Source organism: Asparagus officinalis, chromosome 8, assembly GCF_001876935.1.
Source record: "Asparagus officinalis chromosome 8, Aspof.V1, whole genome shotgun sequence".
Lineage (NCBI taxonomy): Eukaryota > Viridiplantae > Streptophyta > Magnoliopsida > Asparagales > Asparagaceae > Asparagus > Asparagus officinalis.
The window spans coordinates 8,215,010-8,237,561 of NC_033801.1; the positions used below are offsets into that span (position 1 = coordinate 8,215,010).

The 22,552-nt window shown below is 32.9% G+C and overlaps 1 protein-coding gene across 1 annotated transcript; it reads left to right on the forward strand.

Annotated features, from left to right (window-relative positions):
- On the forward strand, nucleotides 5-19,575 carry LOC109820795 (putative hydrolase C777.06c; the record flags this gene model as incomplete). Its single annotated transcript, XM_020386993.1, has 12 exons — nucleotides 5-62; nucleotides 1,562-1,677; nucleotides 1,779-1,891; nucleotides 2,721-2,762; nucleotides 3,972-4,027; nucleotides 15,781-15,857; nucleotides 16,283-16,402; nucleotides 18,464-18,540; nucleotides 18,621-18,684; nucleotides 18,798-18,848; nucleotides 18,934-18,982; nucleotides 19,274-19,575. Coding segments are annotated over 12 exons (942 nt in total), but the record flags the coding sequence as incomplete, so codon positions are not given.

The following is a 22,552-nucleotide window of genomic DNA, read 5'->3' on the forward strand; positions in this document are numbered from 1 at the left end:
CACTTCCGCCACCTCATTCTCCCTCCGCCGCCAGCTTGTTCCTCACGCTCGATTGCAGTCTAGTAATTCCCCTTCTCTCTCTCTCTCTCTCTATCTCTCTGCTTTCATTTCTCGATGCATCTAAACCATTCGTTGTATTGCCTCAATGAGATACTTCATTTTATAGTCAAGATATTGATCGTGAGTCTTTAAGGGTTCTTTGTTTCTGTGGTTGGATTTGCTGGGCTGTGTTCTTTGTTGGGTAATTTTAGAGTCATAGGTTTCTGAGGATTCTTTGATTCTTGCTTCGAACCCACAAGTAGATCGATGGCACTTCGATGTTTGATGGGTTAATTCCCAACATAGTTGTTGGCTTTATTTAATGCTGGGTGGTTTTGGTATGCATAAGTTGAATGTGGAAGAATATTGGAGCAAAATTGACGATGGTTCTCTAAGTAGTTTCTTTTTCTGTGTGCTTATAAGGAGAAACAATGTAGAGACCATTACGATAATAGCAGTGCAAGCAAGTTTTTCACGCACATTGTAGGAAAAGCTGAGCACATTTCTATTTAGTCTTGTACTAGTATAGTTGTTAATTTGTTTAAGTAGTTTTAATCATGATTGTTTGATATCTATGTTGCGATGACAATTATCACAAGAATAATATTCATTATTTAATGTACTTGACTAAGGTCCCATTACAGATGAGGTTCGTTCTGTAACTCAATAATTACTGTATACTCTTGTTTGCATGGTCTGAAAATCTTCTCTCCTACAAAGAAATGTCAATGGCATCTGCCACAGTGCCATGCATGATTGCCAGGAACAGAATACATATACTTGCATTCACAGTTTACAGTTTGCATAAATCAACACAAAATGTCAGAGGGCTTCGGTTTGCAAACTGTTTATTTGCAAGACCAGAAAGATTTAATAGTATAGAAGGTCTGATTTTGTGTAGAAGGGTCTAGATAGGAAGGTGACATAGAAAATCCAGATCAAACTGGTGAGAAGAGTTAGATAATAATGTTGTATAAGTAAATCCTAACCTTAATTGTAGTTAGGGGTACAAATTATCAGATAACCAGCCTAAAATGATATTTGAAAATTCACTTTAATGTTGATTTTTAATCTCTTATAGTTTTTCATGGCCCCCTTCTGACTGTGACTTCCTGAGGCTATTTCAGTACTAAATATCGACATCCATCATCAAATTAGCAAAGAATGAGAAATAGAAGCTGAATGAGAAGAAGAAATTAGTCCCTAGTCATACATAAGAACTAAGAAGCAGTTAAATATGTGAAGTTCACTAGTAAATGGGCGTCCTATGAAGTTCAGGTGTTACAATGTTTCACACACGCATAAGCACGCATGCGCACACACGCACTGACGCATGCACATGCGCATGCGTGCACACATACAATTCTGTTATCTGGATTATATGTCTATCATGCATCAGATTTTAAGTTTGTACTTATAATTAAACTCCTATGTCCTCTTATTTCCCAAAGACCTATGATGGAGGTCCCAGAAAACAGTTTCTTGTTCCTTCAATTTAATGCACTAACTTTGTCCCTTTCAGACTTAGTTGATACAAAGGCAACAATAGAACAGTCTGAAATCATCTTTTTAGGCACAGGAACAAGTGAAGGCATTCCTCGAGTGAGCTGCCTCACTCATCCCACAAAAACATGTGTGGTATGGATGTGTGAGCTTCTTAGATTTGCTAATAGATCTTGTTACGTTGACATATTGTTTTTGCAAACACCTTGTTCATTCATTCTAATTGTTTATTATAGGTTTGCTCAAAGGCAGCTGAACCAGGCAATAAAAATAGAAGACGTAACACAAGCATCCTTGTCCGCTATGCCAACTCTCTAGGAAGATATAACATTCTTATAGATGCTGGCAAGTATGTATGACATATGATCTCTTCTACATCTCAAGTGTCAAAGTTAATGCAAGATGGATTGCTCAAATAAAATTTGTAGTGAACAGTACTTTCAGATGCATTTTACATAATTCTTGCACTTCATTACCTGGCAACCTTAAATTGGAAACTTATTTTTATATACTAATATAGTTCTTTCATGAAAAAATTTCAGGTTTTACACACTTTTTCAACTTTGTTTCTATGGTAAAATCCTTTAGATGAGAAATGAATAATCTTCTGTTTATCCTCACATGCTTGCTATTATATGTATGTATGCTCCTACTGCACCATAATTAAAGATTATTCTGTTCCATCATCTTCTCTGTCATTTTAGCTTATAACTACTTGTTCCATCATTGGACATATCATAATCCTCCAGTGGTGGATTACCAAAGCTTTTGGTGGTTAGTTCTCCACACTAAGAATGCATAATGCATTTTTTATTTGATAGGCTGTATATGTATAAGCCCACACGCTAAAGTTTGGACTCAATTACTCTACACTTGGAAACATCACCTGAGCAAAATTGGTCTTTAGAACAGTTTAATTTTTCTAATATTTAAAACCAATTTTATTACCACTATAACAATTAAAAGAAAGGAAAGTTGATTATGACCCTAAAAGAATGGATCAAGCTCAAGCTCTAATATGGGAGTAGTATCATGGGCAAAATATAGCACCCTTGAAGCCCATAGCTTGAAGTGATAAATGAACCAAATGAAAAGCAATATTTTATACCACGTGATCTGTCAATTGATCTGTGTCTCCTTGTGCATATAATGAAGATGTAACTTCATATGATGTGCAGATTTTTCTACCATAGTGCTCTTCAGTGGTTCCCCACTTTTGGGTAAGAATCCATTTTATCCACTTCTGCAATGTATTTATACAATTAAGTATTTTACTACCATTGTTTCTCTGATCGAACTATGCTATATTTGTGTGGTGTACCTTGTCATGCTCTCAAATATATGGGACACTGTTTATTTTTTATGTTGGACTTATTGTTATTAGTACAGCTATTACTGTTATTATCATTATTGATATTATTATCATTATTGTTATTTTGCATCTATTAAATGCCAATGTGTGAACTATGCCAAAAAAAAATTCTCTTTCTTAAGGATGCAGAAGTGACTTGCTATAATCCAAGGCAGACAGTTTGCAAGTACCCAGAATAATCTCATACTTGTTTTGATGGGTCTACATGGCAAAATCTGATCAACACCATTTCTGAAATCTTTTAGTTTGAATCAAATTTGAGAGCCTAAAGTTTGATTTATAGTTTATCATTAGCTGGAATGGTGCATTTGTATATATCCGATCTCTTCTGAATATCACTTCAAAGTAGATATTAATGTTCATCCATTACATATGCAGATCCCAGAATAAGTTGATTTTCTTTCCGAATATGGATAACAAATCTGCTTACAATTATACACAACTTCCTTTTCCCTTAAATTTTCATTATTACTTTTGAGAATCAAAAACCAAAGGAATAAAAATTAAATTAAAATAGTTATATATAGATTTAAGATAGCAGTAAGACAAATTCAATATATTAATGTTGATTTGTCTATGCTCAGATCTAACAAGCTATGAAGAAAATGACAGGTCATCGCACCAACTATTCATGATACTCTTCATCCAAGACTTAAGTTGGTTGTGCAACATGAGTCAAAATTAAAAATAAATTGGCTAAACTACCTTTGGATATTAACACAACCTACTGCACTCTATCTCCAGTGTACTTCATCAATAATGTTATGGGTTTATGATGTATATAGCTGTTAGCGGGTGGGATCTGCAAGTGCCAACTTAATAACTTGTCATGGGTAATTTGTTATAGCTTATTGCACAAGTGATTTTATAGATGCACAAATTACATCTGAATGTTTTAAATTTTCATCACAATGAAATAGTGTTTTTAAGCATTTAAATGCATCCTATGTTCACCAAACATTTTATATTTAATTATAACTTCTGAGTTTACTGACAATTATATCATGCATTTGAATGTTTTGTTTTGTTTTTTTTAACTTAGTTATACCTCTGTCAGGTTGAGAACAATTGATGCAGTCATTATTACCCATTCCCATGCTGATGCAATTGGAGGTACTTTGCATGCTATCCCGGGTAGTTGATAAATACTCTATGCATATCATGGATATTTGTGAGGCCTTGTGGAAACTACCATGTCTTGCGGTGTTATTGGTCTTCTTATTTTTTTTGGAACAATATATCTTATCTAGACATTAACTGTTGTTTCATAATTTTCAAGTGGTATTCTATAGTCAAATCTCATTTCCTTTCATGTATTCATTAGCATTTAAGTCTTCAAATATTTCTGCAAGTTCTCATATTTTTATAGCTTTCAAATTTGCGATTTTCATGAGCTATAACCGATGATTTTTTACAATTATGATTCATTGCGAACAAAAGTAAATTTATTATATGTACATCAAAATTTGCGATTTTAAAGGGCTATAACCCCTGATTTTTGACAACTTTTATTTGTTTTGAATGAATGTAAATAAATTATGTGTACATCAAAATTCATGATTTTCTTAAGCTATAACCTGCGAATTTTGACAAAATTGATTCGTTTTGAATGAATATAAATAAACTATATGTACATCAAAATTCGCGATGTTCTATGAAATATAACCCATAAATTTTATAAGTTGTAGTTAGTTTTGAGCGAAAGTAAATTTATTATGTGTACATCAAGATTTGTGATTTTTATGGACTATAACCCATGATTTTTTTATAATTTTGGTTCTCTTCGAAAGAAAGTAAATTTATCATGCGTAGATCAAATTTGTGATTTTTATTGTCTATAACCATAAAGTTTGACAATTTTGGTATGTTTTGAACAAATGTGAATAAATTGTGTACATAAAAATTCACGATTTTCATGAGCTATAACCCATGAATTTGTTAACTTTTGTTCATTTTGAATGAAAGCAATATGTGTACATCAAAATTAAAATATTCATGGGCTATATAACCCATAATTTTTAACAGTTTTTCTTCGTTTTGAATGAATGTAAATAAATTATGTTTACATACACATTTCGAATGTTCATGAGCTTTAACCTGTGAACTTTTCAATTTTGGTTTGCTTTTACTGAAAATAAATTTATTATCTGTACATCAAACTTCGTTATTTTCAAGGTCTATAACCCCCGATTTTTGATAATTTTGCTTCATTTTGAAAAATTATAAATAAATTATGTGTACCTTAAATTTCACAATTTTCATGAGGCATAACCCACAAATTTTTATTAATTTTTGGTTCGTTTCAAGTAAATGTAAATAATTTATGTGTACATTAATATTTACGATTTTCATGAGCACCCATGAATTTTGTTAATTTTGGTTCGTTTTAACAGAAGTAAATTTATTATGTGTATATCAAAATTTATAACTTTTATACGTTATAACCCATCATTTATGAAAATTTGGTATCATTTTGAACAAATATAAATAAATTGTGTTTACAAAAAAGTTAGTGATTTTTATGAGCTATAACCTACGGTTTTTGCCAATTTTGGTTCGTTTCGAACGAATATAAATTTATTATGTTTACATTAAAATTTGTGATTTTAATGAGCTATAACCCATAATTTTTGCAGTTGTGATTTTTTTGGAATGAAAGTAAATTTATTATGTCTATATCAAAATTTGCGATTTTTATAAGTTATAATTCATAAATTTTGACAATTTAGTTCATTTTAAATGAATGTAAATAAATTATGTGTACATCAAAATTCATGATTTTCATGAGCTATAACCACGAATATTTCAATTTTGGTTCGTTTTGAGTGAAAGAAAATTTATCATATGTACACAAAAATTCACAATTTTCATAGGCTATAACCAATGTTATCGATAGCGGATAGTGCCATGTATCAGTGAGACATTGCTAATGCTATTTGGGATTATTGCAGCAAAATAGCGATAAAAAACATAAAATCAAATAGCGATCTAATTTAGATATATGTAAATACTAAAAAAAGATTAAAAAATCTAAAAAATCTAAAAGTGCATATTTGATTATTTAAAGAGATCCTAAACATGAAATAAACATGTAATTATCACATAATACCAAAGACGAAAGAGAAGTCAAAGAATCGTCGTCTTGGAGAAGATAAGCTGAGCGGTGAGAGGACTGTCCTAGAAGGAGTTCACGGTGAAGGAGGTGAGAGGAAGTGCTAAGTTAGGTGCGAGAGGCGGCGGAAGCACACTAAAAATCACGGGAGGCGGTGGAATATAGTGGTTAAAGGTTGGATTTAATTTAAAAAAATAAACTTCAAACCACTTTTAAATAGCAGTCAAAAAATAAATTTTGCACGCAATTGCCCGCTATCTACCGTTAGGGCGTGCTATTGGCCGCTTTTGCGAACGGAGAGCGCATATTCCACAATATGTCGTCGCTATTGGGCAATAGTATAGCGGGAAGGGACCACTAACGCTATTAGCGCCGTTATTGCGGGGCTATTTACCTCTATTTATAATAATAGCTATAACCTATGAATTTTTTTGGTTGATTTTGAAGGAATATAAATAAATTATGTAAACATCAAAATCCTCGATTTTCTTGAGCTATAGCCAACGGATTTTGTCAATTTTGTTCATTTTTTACGAAAGTTAATTTTTATGTGTACATCAAAGTTTGCAATTTTCAGGTCCTATATCTCATGATTTTTTTAATTTTTGTTCATTTTAAATGAAAGTAAATTTATTATACTTAAATCTGAATTTGTGATTTTCATGGCTATAACTCACGGTGTTTGACAAATTTAGTTCGTTTTGAACGAATGTAAATAAATCATGTGTATATTAATCTTCGGAATTTTCATGAGCTATAACCTATAATATTTTTCAATTGTGATTTATTTCAAACAAAAGTAAATATATTATGTGTACACATTAAATTTGTGATTTTAAAGGGCTATAACAAACAGTTTTTGACAATTTTGGTTCATTTTGAACAAAATATAAATAAATTATTTGTTTATCAAAATTCAAAACTTTCATAAGCTATAACCCACGAATTTTTCAAATTTGATTCAACTTGAACAAACTTAAATAAATTATGTGTACATAATTTTTTTTCTTTTCATGAACTATAACCCACGATTTTCATCAGTTTTGGCTCGTTTTGAATGAAAATAAATTTATTATGTGTATATCAAAACTTGCAATTTTTTGGAGCTATAACCCATAATTTTTTTATTTTAGTTTACTTTGGGTGGAAATAAATTTATTATATGTGCATCAAAATTTGTGATTTTAAATATACATAGCATAGATTTTTGACAATTTTGATTTGTTGTGAATGAATGTAAATAAATTATTTTGGTTCATTGTGAATGAACGTAAATATATTTATTATCTGTAGCATATGATTTTCATGAGCTATAACTCATAAATTTTGATAAATTTATTTCATTTGGAACGAATATGAATATATTATGTGTACATCAAAGTTCAAAATTTTCATGAACTTTTACGCTTGAATTTTATTAATTTTGGTTGTTTCTTACAAAACTAAATTATTATGTGTACATCAAAATGTTCGATTTTCATAGTCTATAACCAACAATTTTTAACAGTTTTGGTTCTTTTCAAATAAGTAAATATATTATGTGTATATTAAAATTTGTGATTTTCATAGGCTATAACCATGAATTTTGAAATTTTTGGTTTGTTTTGAATGAATGCAAATCAATTACGTGTACATGTAAATTTGTGATTTTCATAAGCTATGCTCCACGAATTTTTCGATTTTTCTATACATCAAAATGTATGATTTTCATGAAGTATAACCCATGATTTTTTACAATTATGGTTTGTTTCGAGCATAAGTAAATTTATTATGCGTAAGTTAAAATTTGCGATCTTCATGGGCTATAACCCATGAATTTTAACAATTTTGGTTCGTTTTGAATGAATGCAAATAAATTGTTAACATCAAAATTCATAATTTTCATGAGCTATAATCCATGACTATTACAATACTGATCATTTCGAATGGAAAAAATTTATTATGTATGCAACCAAAGTTGTGATTTTCATGTCCTATAACCCATAAATTTTAAAACTTTTGGTTTGTTTCTAATGAATGTGAATAAATTATGAGCACATCAAAATTGTGATTTTCATTAGTTATAACCCATCATTTTTGTCATTCTTTGTTCGTTTCAAACAAAAGTAAAATTATTGCACAATTTCCATCAGCTTGTACCCATGACCTCTTTGACCTTGGTTCGTTTCAAATAAAAGTGAATTTAGTATGCGTACATCAATTTTGTGATTTTCATAGATTATAACTCATAATTTTTGACAAATTTAGTTTGTTTTTAGTGAATTTTAATGAATATAAATAAATCATGTGTACACTAAAATTAGAGATTTTCATAAGCTTTAATCTACAAAGTTTGTTAAGTTTGGTTCATTTAGAACAAATATAAATTTATAATGCACATATCAAAATTCACTATTTGCATGGGATAGCCCACAATATTTTACAATTGTGTTTGTTTCGAACAAAAGTAAATTTATTACGTGCACATCAAAATTTAGGATTTTAAAGGACAGTGACCAATTATTTTTGATAATTTTGGTTTGTTTTGAACGAATGTAACTAAAATATTTGTACATGAAGATTTGTGATATTCATGAGCTATAACCCACGAATTTTATCAATTTAATGTTCATTTTAGGCGAATGTAAATAAATTACGTGTAACCAAAATTTGCGATTCTCATGAGCTATAAGCCCCAACTTTATGTATACAATAAAATTTGTGATTTTCATGTGCTATAAGCCATGATTTTTGACAAAATTGGTTCATTTTTATTGAATATAAAAAAATCATGTGCACGTTAAAATTCACAATTTTCTTGAGCTTTAACCAACAAATTTTGTTAATTTTGGTTCGTTTTAAATGAAAATAAATTTATTAAGTGTACATTAAAATTTGTGATTTTGTTCATGGGCTATAAGCCACGATTTTTTTACAAATGTGATATATTCGAATGAAAGTAAATTTATTATTTGTATATCCTTTTTTTAAAGGCTTATAATCCACGACTTTTGACATATTGCTTCATTTTCAATGAATCTTAATAAATTATGTATGCATGAAAGTTCGCAATTTCCATGAGCTATAATTTATGTATTTTGTCAAATTTGTTTCGTTTCAAATAATTGTTAACAAATTATGCGTACATTTAAATTCATGATTTTTACAAGCTATAACCCACAAATTATGTCAATTTTGGTTTGTTTGGAACGAAAGTAAATTTATTATGTGTACATCAAAATTTGTGATTTTAATGGGTTATAACCTATGTTTTTTTTGACAAGTTTAGTTTGTTTTGAACAAATATAAATAAACTATGTGTACATCAAAGTTCGTAATTTTTATGAGTTATAACCCACGATTTTTATCAATTTTGGTTCGTTTTGAGGGAAAATGAATTTATAATGTGTACATCAAAATTTGCGGTTTTCAAGAGCTATAGTCCACAAATATTTTTAATTTCCATTCATTTCAATGAAAGTTATGCGTACATTAAAATTCCTTTTTTTCCCTCCGAAGCAAACCAAATTGCACATTCAATCACATATATGATGCACACGATGAAGAAACCGCGAGAAGTTTGGTGAAGAACAGGTGTTGGAAGACCACATGGAACTGTTTTGGAGCTGCACGGTCGATCACGGCATAAGGCCGGTCGATCGCGAACGTGCACAGGCTCAGGTATGAACCACTACATGAAGCTTCTTGCAGATTTGGCGAATGTAGATGTCATTATTGAAGATGAGGACAAGACGTTGCTATTGTTAAGTTCCTTGCCCGACGAGGAATATGAGACGTTTGTCCTTACTCTTATTAATGGGAAGACATCTCTTTCATATAGTGAGGTCACCGCTGTATTAGTGAATTACCAACTTAGGAAGAAGGACAATGAGACTTTTATTGAGCCGATAACGTGGGCATTGGTTGCAAGAGAAAATGGTCCAAACCGAGGTAGAAGGTCATAGTCTAGAGGGACACATCTTGGAATTCGTAGGAATCAGTGTGCTTTTTGTAAAGAAGATGGACATTAGAAAGCTGAATGCCCAAAGTTGAATGATCAAGTCGGGAAGAATAAGGGGAAAGCTACTCAGGCTTCAGAGGTGAATGTTGTCAAGACTAGTGGTAACGATTCAGATTCGGATTCTTCGGGCTACTCATTATCTGCATTGCCGTCAGTTTGTGTTGTCTACTCTACAGAGTGGATGTTAGACTCGGGTGCTACATACCACATTTGTCCTAGAAGGGATTAGTTCTCCAGCATTAAGGAGTTGGAAAGAGGGGATTTCGTACTCATGGGTAATAATCATGAATGCCCTATTGGTAGTATTGGCACCGTTCGGATCAGGATGAACGACAGAGTGATTCGGGAGTTGGTTAGAGTGAGGTTCGTCCTCAGTTGAAGAAGAACATCATTTTATTTGGAGCTTTGGAGGCAGCAGACTATAGGGTGACCTTGGCGGATGCACGTTTGAATGTTACATTTGGGTCCATGATTGTGATGAAGGACGTCAGAAGGAGTAACTTATACTATTTGCTTGGGAGCACAGTGATTGATAGAGCTCTGACGATTTCATTGGATTTGGCTAGATTGTGGCGTAGTTTGGTACTGGGGTATTTGATTGGTGATGCCGTGCATGTTAGACCCTAATGCCACTAGGAAAGAACCCTAGAGGGGGGGGGGGATGAATAGGATTTATGCTAATCTAATCCGATTTAAATGCCAATTAAAACTTATTAACAAATATATTCTTACAAGATAGATATACAACTAATTATGAGCAAGAATATACAATATGAACAAATGGCTATATCCTAGCAATAAGATATACTATGAGATATATGCAAGGATATACAATATAAACAAGGGTAAATAATATGATCATGCAACAATGGCGATATAACAATATGCAAGAATAAATGCGTCAATGCCAAACCCAAACTCAAGAAAATGATCACGGAGTTCGGACCTTCCGTCCTACGTCTCCACTCCCCACTCCCGGGGAGAATCCACTACACAACCTGGTTTAGAAGCCGAAACTTCTCTACACACTCGGTTTTCTAGCTAGCCGAAAACTCTACACACTCGGTTATCAAGTCAACCGACAACTCTCACAAATCCTCACAAAGTACATACACAAGCTACAACCTCAAGTGTTGGTCCTCACGTATCGACTCCCTCAAGTACTCGGAATTATCACCTCTCACTAGGCCACCGACGCCACTCCTCTCGGTATCGACTCCGTCCTCACCACACACTTCTCTCGGTGTACAAGTGTATTACAAAGTGAACTTCATAATTTAAGCACACAAATATAAATTTGTTCTCTACAAGGTGAGAACTCAATTAGGCTCAACTCAATGTTACTATCTCTCACAACCCCAAATATATTATGAATACAAATACAATAAGCTCAAGTCGGTGTGTGTAACAATAAGATTAATCAAATCTAAACTCAATATAAAACTAGCTTTAATATGATGATAATCAAACAAATAAATATAAAGCTAGAAAAGAGTTTAGAAAACTTCTTAATAGATGACAAGAGATGGAGGGAAAATAGTTGATTGCTCAAACTCTAATAGATGATCTCCTCAAACTCTTGTGGAATTAAATTCACAAACTTAAACCCTCAATTGCTTAAAAGCTTTTTAAATAAATACTAAACAAAACTTAAACCTTTGTTAAAACTTTGTTAAAACATTCTCTTGAATAGAAAAAGAGCTGAAGACAATGGGGTATTTATACCCACTCAAAACTGCAGCAAAAATCCAAAGGAAAAAACCAAAAACGCATAAACAAACAAATCAGAAAACTAGCCGTTACTGTGTAAGTCGACTTATATGAGTCGACTTATATGAGTCGACTCAGCAGAAGAAAAACACATGCAGAAAGATAGTTTATAAGTCGACTTATAGTAGACTTATAACAAGTCGACTTATAGTAGACTTATGATAAGTCGACTTAGAGTAGACTTATAATAAGTCGACTTAGAGAGTAGACTTATGATAAGTCGACTTAGAGTAGACTTATAATAAGTCGACTTAGAGTAGACTTATAACATGCACACAACCTGATATATAAGTCGACTTAGAGTAGACTTATAACATGCACACAACCTGATATGAACAGTAAAAATCAACTTTAAATCCTCTTTAAAAATATCAAACACATTCAAAAAATTATAAAACTTTGAGGGAAGATTCTAGACATGTAGAAGAACATGTTAGAGAAAGAATTTTTGAAAAATCATTTCCCAGTTTCTGAAAAACTGCTGACATACATGATTTTGTAAAATCAATTGGGCACAGTAAATCAACTCCAAAAATAGTAAAAATTTGAGGGAAGTTTCTAAACATATAGATAAACATGTTAGAGAAATAATTTCTTAAATATCACTTTCTATTTGTAAAAACTCATCTTTTTTGTAAAAACATGCACGAACATTAAGTTGTTAAAACTTGATTTTTACAAAACGAGTTCAAACAACTTTGAAACACTTTCAAACGTTCTTATAGACTTAATAAAGGATATAAAATGTTGTTATGAAGTCTATAAACTAGAAACACAATATTTTCACAAATATGCATATTCTATGCAATATTTTCTAAAACACAATAATAAATATGACATATGTAATCTCATATTTATAAACACCAAAAATATTTATGTATATATATATATATATAACTATATATATACACATACAAACTAAAAACTTGTATGTATATATAAAACTATATATACATAGAAACCAAAACATGCATGTATATATATAATTATATATATACATAGAAATTAAATACGTGTGTGTATATATAATTGAGCTTAAAGTACCAACACACATAATATAAATCTAAACTAATGTTACCCAAGCTTGATCTGAATCTTCAATAGGCTTAACTTGGTAAACTTGCGGATGAAGCTTGAACTTGGATTTTGAATATGAATTGCATAGGCTTCAATCACTATTCCGCCAACCTCCATTTGATATGATCGTTGAGGCTCGATTCCATCCATCCTCTAACTTGTTTGTCTACAATAAATAAATAAACACATATACTAGACAAACAACATTAGAAGTAAATTGTTTGTTAAACATCATTAAAACAAGAAGGCCAACAGTGCATAGGTTGTTGAGGAGTGTTTTGACCTGCAGATGGAAGTCCTTTGAGCACATTGAGATGAGCAAGACCGTGGTAGAATTTGGCACTTCTATCCATCGAGCGAGGAGTCTTTTAGGAGGTGTTCAGTCAGGCATTTGGGGGCCTTTCAAGGAGGCATCATTGGGAGGTAATCGTTTTGTAGTTTTCGCAGTTGGTGATTGTTCTAGATAATATTAGGTCACGATCAGTTCTCGTTGGTGTAAAGTCCTAAAAGTCAACAACAATTGGAAGAAGTGTATTGGCAGAAAGATAACTCGTTGTTCTAGCTTTGGTAGGGGTCCTTTCTTACATTTGTACCGAGCTCATGGCAACTTGAAACACTTCATTGATGTGGAGACTTTGGGGTGACGAGATGAGATGACAGTTTCGATGGATCGTTTCTTTCTGGAGAAGGATCGGCATTGGTTGTCGAGCATTGGTTCTAGTTTTGGAGTTTCAACATATTTGGGTCATCTTAGTCATAGGTCGCCAACTGCTGTATTAGAAGTTATTGGATCTGGTGGAGCTGCTTCAGATTTTGGTTGGTGTCGGATATTTGGTTACTCAGCATTTGGTCACATCGAGAATGTGAGATTTGATCCGATTGCGCGTTGGGATTCGGAGGCTCATTTGATTATCGTTTGGGAGCTTTTGATTTTGTTCTGAGTAGGAATGCCACTTTTGACTCTCAGCAGGTGGAAAGTTCTAATCAGGTCATTTGTATATCGCAGCAGGTGGAGGGTGATGCTACTTCACGTTGGGTAAAACTTATTCCACATACTCCAGATCATACTGCGTCATTTGGGATTCCAGCTGAGGTGGCATATGTTGGAGATCATTTGATTTCGGATGCAGATGATGAATTGGTTTTGGATTCGGTTACAGCTGGTGGACATGATTTGAATACGGTCATTGGTTCACCTCTGATGGAGGTGTTTGATTTGTATCAGTTTAGGGCCGCTATCAGTTACAGATCCGTTGGCGATATTAGGAAAGAGTTGCAGACTTTTCTATTTGATTGAGGGTTTTTAGAGGCCGTTTGGGTGAACTACGTGAAGGCTTGATTCCTTGGGCAAGAGGATACGTATGCAGTCTTTATGATACAGCCGATTTGATGAGTAGATACCGACGTTTGGGTGAGTGTTCGCGCTCCCGTTTGGATCTCGACTTGTTAAGGATTGAGAAGCAGCAAGTGAGACATTTGGCTTGGTTGGTGTCGGCTCAATTTTGGTAGAAACTTCGTCGAGGTGGAGAATTAAAGAAACCGTAAGAAGTTTGGTAAAGAACAGGTGTTGGAAGACCACAGGAAACTGTTTTGGAGCTGCACGGTCGACCGCGGCACAAGGCCGGTCGACCGCGAACGTGCACAGGCTCAAGCATGAGCCTGGACTTGGTGCGGTCGACCGCCGCTGTCGACCGTGAGACCCTGTAGGACTTTTTGGTCTCTGTCGCTAGATCGCAGTCGACCGCGAGCTTTGGGTGGTCGACCGCCAATCGGGTCAAAGCTGAGTTTTGGTTTCCTGTTCTTATTTGGTTTTGGTGTTTGTATAAATACCAATACACGTTCTAGGGTTTCTTAAGGTTCTTATTTGGTTTTGGTGTTTGTATAAATACCAATACACGTTCTAGGGTTTCTTAAGGCAAGAGTTTGAGATATTTGGAGCGTATAAATACCAATACACGTTCTAGGGTTTCTTAAGGCAAGAGTTTGAGATATTTGGAGCACAGAAAAGGGATATTTTCTGAGCTATTTGATTAGGGTTTATTTGGAGAGATTAAGAGCTTTGTTGGTGAGATTAGATTGTTCCTTCGAATGATTTGTAATATCAAGTTGTACTCTTCTTTTCTATTAGTGAAAACCCCATCACCTTCTTGCCCCGTGGATGTAGGCAATTGCTGAACCACGTTAAAATTGGTGTTTTGTTTGTGCATTGATTTTGGTTGATTTTGACCCTCTTTGATCGGCGTTTGGTTTGGTTCCTCGACACGGTTTTCAACAACAATTGGTATTTGAGCGCAACACACGAGGTCTATGAGTTATGCGCTACTAGATCACATAGTGGATCACTTATCTTATATTGTATAATTTTATGTATTGTGATGACTATGGAGTATGTATCAGTGAATCAAATTATGCTGCATATTTTATATTGTAACACGTATTTATTGATGTTCGATATTGCTGCTCTTTTTGGGTCCCAACCTCTCTGCTATACGATAAGAATAGTTCTAATTTTGCTACTTTATTTTCAATACAATGTTGATGTTCCACTGTTTACACAAGTTTCATGTGGCTTTTATCCAGTTCAATCGTGTCCACCATAAATATGTCATTAAATCAAGTTACAAAATTGGCACCTATAAGGCTATAACGTTTAAATGAACATTGTCAATGCATTCTTGTATGCTTTAAATTAATGCTTCATGAATCACGACTGTATCCACACTGAACAGCAGAACTTGGTCATTGCGATGAGAATTTTAGATCTTTTATTATGATTATACTTACTACCTTACAAGATCATGTTTTTCTGATATTATACACGTGAATGAACAACTTTGTATAGCTAATTTGGTTTGGAGCTAGATCTATATGTACTTGAGGCTTATTAATGGATTTTCTTTCTTACAGGTCTTGATGACCTTCGTGATTGGACAAACAATATCCAGCCACACATTCCAATTTATATGGCAGAACGAGATTTTGAGGTTGGAAATTTTTAAGCTAGAATTCCTTTCACATTTAGTGGTCGATATAGCTAGGCTTCTGATTATTCAGTTTTACTATCTCTGGTAGATTGATGCTCATAAAATGCGAGTTCTTGCCAAATATTCAATTTTTAAATCATCTGGTTTAGCATGTAATACTGTCGTAAGTCAAAACGGCATAGAAAGTGGTAAGTATTTGTGAGAAATATTTCTACTCAATACATCAAGCAAAGCTTGGCTTAGTTGTATGTTTAGTTTAAAGCATTGCCATTCCACAACATCTACGGGCTTTTCTTTCCTTTCGTTACTCTTCATTTTTATGTAAGTGATGTTCAGTCATTATCTTTTTTGCACTTTGCAAGTAATGTAAGTTTTTTTTTTATATTTATATTTCTTTTTTTTTATGCCTCTTGCGTTTATTTTAGGTGATGAAGAAGACGCATTACTACCTAGTGGACACAAGTGTAGTTCTACCTGGTGCTGCTGTCTCAGCATTGCAATTTAATATAATCAAAGAGGAACCATTTATCGTCCATGATCTTAAGGTTAGTAAATAATCATATTTATGATGAAATAGTGGAAGAACAAGAGCAGTTGTTTCCTATAGTAAATCGAGAAAATATAAAGGGGCATATATAACATTCATGTCATTCTTCTACTTCCGCACAATCCCAAACCCAGACCTCTGCCTGCCATATCTTCCTGCAGATTATGTAGCGTTAACCTTGAAGTGTTGTTCTTAGAGGATTTTGATTTAAATTGCTTCTTTGTGTTTTACAGTCATGTGCATACTAAGTGGATGTTTGTTTAATGCGTGATCATAAATGTGATTGCATAGTGGTTGCAATTCCTTAAAGATGGTTCATGGTTGTTCACATTCTAGTACTTGTGCAGAAGTTTTATAGCATGTCTTTATAGTAAAACAGCTGCATGCACCCTAAAAGAATATGAGAAAGTGTGCTAATAAATAGTGGACTTCTATATATTAGACAGATAAACAACAGATTAAGATTGCTCATGCATTTATTAAATAAAGTAGAAGAATAAACCCTGCATAAGATAGAACTTTTTCATTGCCCTTCTGTTTGGATTAACTTAATCAACTATCTTTGCCACGTACTATTTTAGGCCTAGATCCTCCACTTAAGTAACTTACTTTTACAATATATCCATTTCTATACTAAAAAAGCTTAAATTAATCTAATAGCCCCAAAGTCAAAATCTTTGATTTCTTATTTGCAAGTCAGCAATCTATTTCTTCAACTGGAGTCAATTGAGGTTCTTTGTTTTGGATTAATTTTACAAAATCCTCATAAAATTTTGGGGTTTTGATCATAGCTCCCCTGGACATTTTTTTATGTCACATAAACCCTATGAACTTTGGGGTGTCTCACAAACCCCCTTGAACTTTAGAATTTTCTCACTGGACCTCCTTAACTGTAATTTGCAAGTAAGTAAAAGTCCCTTGTGGGATTCAAGTGACGGAGAATAGAATGAAGCATGGTATGCAATGGAACTTATGTGTGAATGGAACACTAATTTTCGTTCTCACGTTTGGGTGCAATTAGTAAGAGAATGAAACAGGAATGTACATATTTGGAACTTGGAAGTTATGCATTTTCTTGATTCCCACTTAAGTGGGAATGCCAATTCCCTACCATTTCATTGAAATGCACCTTCCCAGATAAATTGGGAATGAAGGTAAAGTGAAAATGGGCATTCTAGCTTTCAAAAAGAGTTTTGAGTTTTGTACAAAGGAATAAGTGGTGAGAATTGTCATTCTATTCCCACTCATTCTTGCGTACCAAACAAGGCCTTATTGAGGGGAGTAGTACATTGCCAGTAAAGAACAAATGACTAAATTTGGAATTTTTTTTATCTGAAGGACATTTTAGTTATTTGAAAAATTACAGGTGGGTCTAGTGAGAAAATTCTAAAGTTGGGGGGGGGGGTATTTGCAATACCTTCAAAGTTTAGGGGCTTTTTGTGAAACTAACCCTCTTTTAACATTCTTTGCAATTCTATTGTGTATAGTTGAAAAGAAATTATAATGGTTATCTGGAATGATGTTGATGATTGCATGAGAATGGGTTCGAAGGAGTGATATTTGAAAAATTACAGGTGGGTCTAGTGAGAAAATTCTAAAGTTGGGGGGGGGGGTATTTGCAATACCTTCAAAGTTTAGGGGCTTTTTGTGAAACTAACCCTCTTTTAACATTCTTTGCAATTCTATTGTGTATAGTTGAAAAGAAATTATAATGGTTATCTGGAATGATGTTGATGATTGCATGAGAATGGGTTCGAAGGAGTGATTGATCTTCAGAAGGAACTAAAACCCAAAATCACTTGCTCTTGCTAAAAAATGATAAAACTTCTCAAGTATGGCAACTAGACCTGGAAGAAGCAAGGTCCTCCTCCTGTTTTTCTTCTCTTTAAGATACTTCTCTTGAATTCTTTCTTATGCTTTGAATGCTAATTATTGTTTCTAATTCAATCAAAAATGCTATCCAGGATGCATCATGCAATATGTTGGTTTTTTCTTTATTTCATTTCAACTTATTCGTCATCCATTTTATTTCTAATGTCAGTGCATGTTACTATTATAGATAACTCCTCTGCCTGTTTGGCATGGCAAAGGTTACCGTTCTCTTGGTTTTCGGTTTGGTAAAATATGTTATATTAGGTAATGCAATTATCGACCTCTATTGTACCAAATTATTTTATGTTGCATTATTGCCTGACTGAATGTATTCCTCTATGCAGTGATGTTAGTGATATACCAGAAGAAACTTATGTGCTCCTCAAAGACTGTGAACTCCTTATAATGGTGCTCTAAGCTTTCTGCTTCAAAAGTTTGATTTCAAGAGATAATATTAGATATACCTGCATTTAGTTTGTCCGTTAATACTTACAATGCTTATCATCTTAAAATATCTTCAGGATGCACTGCGACCTGATCGTTCTTCATCAACACATTTTGGACTCCCACGGGTTAATCCCTTTACTATTTGTATTTTCTTGCTCAATTAATTAAATATAATTGAAAATTTTCCGTTGTCATTATTTTCTCTATCAGGCTTTGGAGGAAGTTCGAAAAATTCAACCAAGGAGAACACTTTTTACTGGTACATATTTTGCCATATAGATACACGAACAATTTTCAACTTAGAATATCTGCTTTTTGAGTTTGTTTTCAGTAACATAGTTTCATCTCTGTTATTGAAGGAAGTCATGAATTTGATGAATGTGGTTTTTTATTTCAGTGGATATATATATAAATGATCTTCATCCATAGTATATTAGAAATTTCCCTTCTTGAAATCCTATTAGCAGTAGAAACTCTTAATGTAGAAATTAATATTAGATGGAAAGTAAGACAAAAAAAATGTAATATCTCAACTATTTCTGATTGCTAGGTATGATGCATCTGATGGACCATGATAAAGTGAACGAGGATCTTTCTAAGTTAAAGGAAACAGAGGGTCTTGATATCCAACTGAGCTATGATGGCCTTCATGTACCAGTGAGCCTATAGATGTCATTTACATTCTTGAGTTTTGGCAATTATTTTCTTTTTCTCAAGATTCATGTTCATAAATCTCAAGTACGAGATATAAACACCTTACATTTGTGGGACTGAGCAATCTATCTCCACTATTTTTGAAGATACTACAACAAATAAATTGGGGGAAAAGAATCTTTTTTTAGGCGTGCACCATATTCTGAAAGTTATGCATGAGAAGAATTATATGGTATTATCATTATGTGTTTGTTCTTCTGGCTCTGCTTGATTTATAGATGTGTAGAGTTTTGATATTGAAAGCCTTTCACAGACTTCTGGGAGATTGTTTAAAGGATTAATTGCACATAGACCCCTGTAGTAAGGTGCTTTGGAATTTATTACCCTGTAGTTTCATTTTTTCTAATAGACCCACTGAGTAAACTTTTTTGGCTCTTCTACCCTCGAAGAAAAAGAAATTATTTTTTTATCAGGGGTAATATTGTATCAGGAACTTTGAAACAAAGTACCCTACAATTGTACCACGTGAAGTACCCAAAAAAAACTACAGGGGTAATATTGTATCAGGAACTTTGAAAGAAAGTATCCTACAATTGTACCACATGAAGTACCAAAATAACAGCGGGGAAATTGTGGTTGAAACTAAGATGCAAGCCAAAGAAGAACTGGCTACGTACTGGATATGGACATAATAATACGTGCAGTTGATTTCTTTCTTTCTTCTCTTTTTTATTTTCTTTTTTAACCCTTTATTTGATCTCCTTCATTTCTGCCAGGAGATCTACATAAGATTTTGGGTGCAATTATTATTTTAAAGCAGACATTAAAGGCCTACATACAACAGTTATTGTCTCATCAATGTCTTTTGAGCTCCATACCTGTTGCATGCATGAAATGTCTGCTTCGTCCAAATTGAGTCTGAGTATTTGATGTTGTTTTCAGTGGCCTTGTCCTTCAGATATCCCATTTTATGTTCATCAGACAAATAATCTTTGTATAAATATATAGAAAGATTTGTTTGCATAAAATAACATGGAATCCTTTTATACTTTACACCCATTCCTTGAATTATTTTTAACGCGCATAAATAAAAATCTTTTAGAAATTTTTTTAGAAAAAATAATAATTCATTGAATTATTTTTAACGCATGTAGTTCGGGATGCTATATTTCATCTGCCATGCTACCCTATTTATTTGTTAAGTGAAAAATTCTTTAAGGACCCAAAATATGGGACCAATAGGGGGGACAAGTGAGGTGTCCCCCTCCTATTGGATAATGAGTTGATCATCATTAATGATGGCCAACTCATTATCCAATAGGAGGAGGACACCTCACTTGTCCCCTTTATTGGTTTCATATTTTGGGTCCATGTAGCAAAGCTCTTTTTTTTGAGTGATTGAGATGCATTCTAAATTTAGCCCTTGTCATACCCTTATATATTGCACTCATACCTAATCTCCACCTAAAGACAAATCATAACAATCAATTATGCAATCAACGATTCATATAAAGTAGTGGTCTCTCCACTATTATTTCGTAGTGGAGATTATCCCTCTCATTTTGGTAGTAATATGAGCTAAACAAATTTACCAGTAAAAATCTCAGTAATTTATAATTTACCAGTATTCAAGTAACAAAAGCGAAAGGCATATATGTGGTTAAGTTTATTACTTTCCTTTTTACCTGTAAAAATCTTACTATCTTAGACAGGAATCAGTGTCATTCTAGCATTTCTTTTCGTTATGAATTTTTTTAATAACAATTCCGGTTTCATTTACCTAAAAAAAAAGACAAAAAATACACTGCTTTCATGCCATTATGTCAATTAAAAAAAAAGAAAAAAAAGACATTGCTTTCATGCCATTGTGTCAATTAATTAACATTTAGTTTTTAAGCAAAGACAAGCAATGCTTTGGATTCATGTAGTTAGCAATATATATTTAGGATCCCGGAGACAAACATCTGTTTTTTTTTTCCTTTTTCTTTTTTTTTTCCTTTTTGAAGATAACAAACATCATCTATTTCTATGCTTAAATATCTGTAAATTTGGGAATACCATGCATGCATGATTGGATTCCGAGCCCTATTCTTAGACTTTGGTATAAATTATTTGTTTCCAAGTGAATATAATATATGTTCTTTATGAATTAATTAAACACTGATCTTCTCTTTAAAAAAAAATTTAAAAAGTCTGATGGAAGAGCAAGTCGGCATCTTTCGGATTAATTTAAAACTCATCTAACGATAAAATAATAACAGAAAATGACAAAGGAAGATAACATAATGTAATTAACATATATTTTATTGATTTAATATCTTATTTTTTTCCCTCATGGCTACTAGGTTATTAATGACCGATTGCATATTAAGTTCTTACTTCGATCAGTTTTCTTTTTCTTCCTCTTTACATAATTTTGAAGTGGAGAAGTCTTTAAAGCTCAATAATAAATCGGTTCATCTAAAATCCAAATATCTATAAAATCATATGGCAATATTTTTCTTATATATATGTTTCAAACTTGATGTAGCCTTTTTCTCACAGAAAAGTTGGATATATAGCCTTCAGAATGCATGTAAGTTTTTTCACTGTACCTTTTTTGCTTATGAATTCGACAGGTCACCTGATCTATCTAGCTAAGATTTTTCATTAGTTACCACCTGAGTCTTGTGTTTACACAAAAAACTCTTCAATTAATTTCGTACCAAGATTTATTGAATATTCACATGTGAGCATAATCAAACATCAAAATGTAATTAAAAGGAGTAATGTGATTAAAATAGGAAGTTGAAGTCGATACCGAATATCGTCACTTTTTCTCGATTACTTTGGTATATCCTAACTTATATTTACGGCATGTTTAACAACTCATATTGTGATATAAGTTCATGCAACGGTGTATAATCTGACACCAAAAAGAATTAGAAAGAGTACTAATGAAGATCTATTGAAAATTGATAATAACTTGAACATTAGGATTTACTTGATTCTAAACCTACAGGAAAGATATTTGCTTACAATTTGGTAAATCCTTATAACTTATTAATATAGGACACGTGAAGCATGAAATTAACTTCAATCCAATAACAACAACTTCAATATGATACTATATGATTCTAAAGTTCTTTTTTTTACCCCCTTCTTTCTTCTTCTTCTTTTTTTTTGGGCGGGGGTG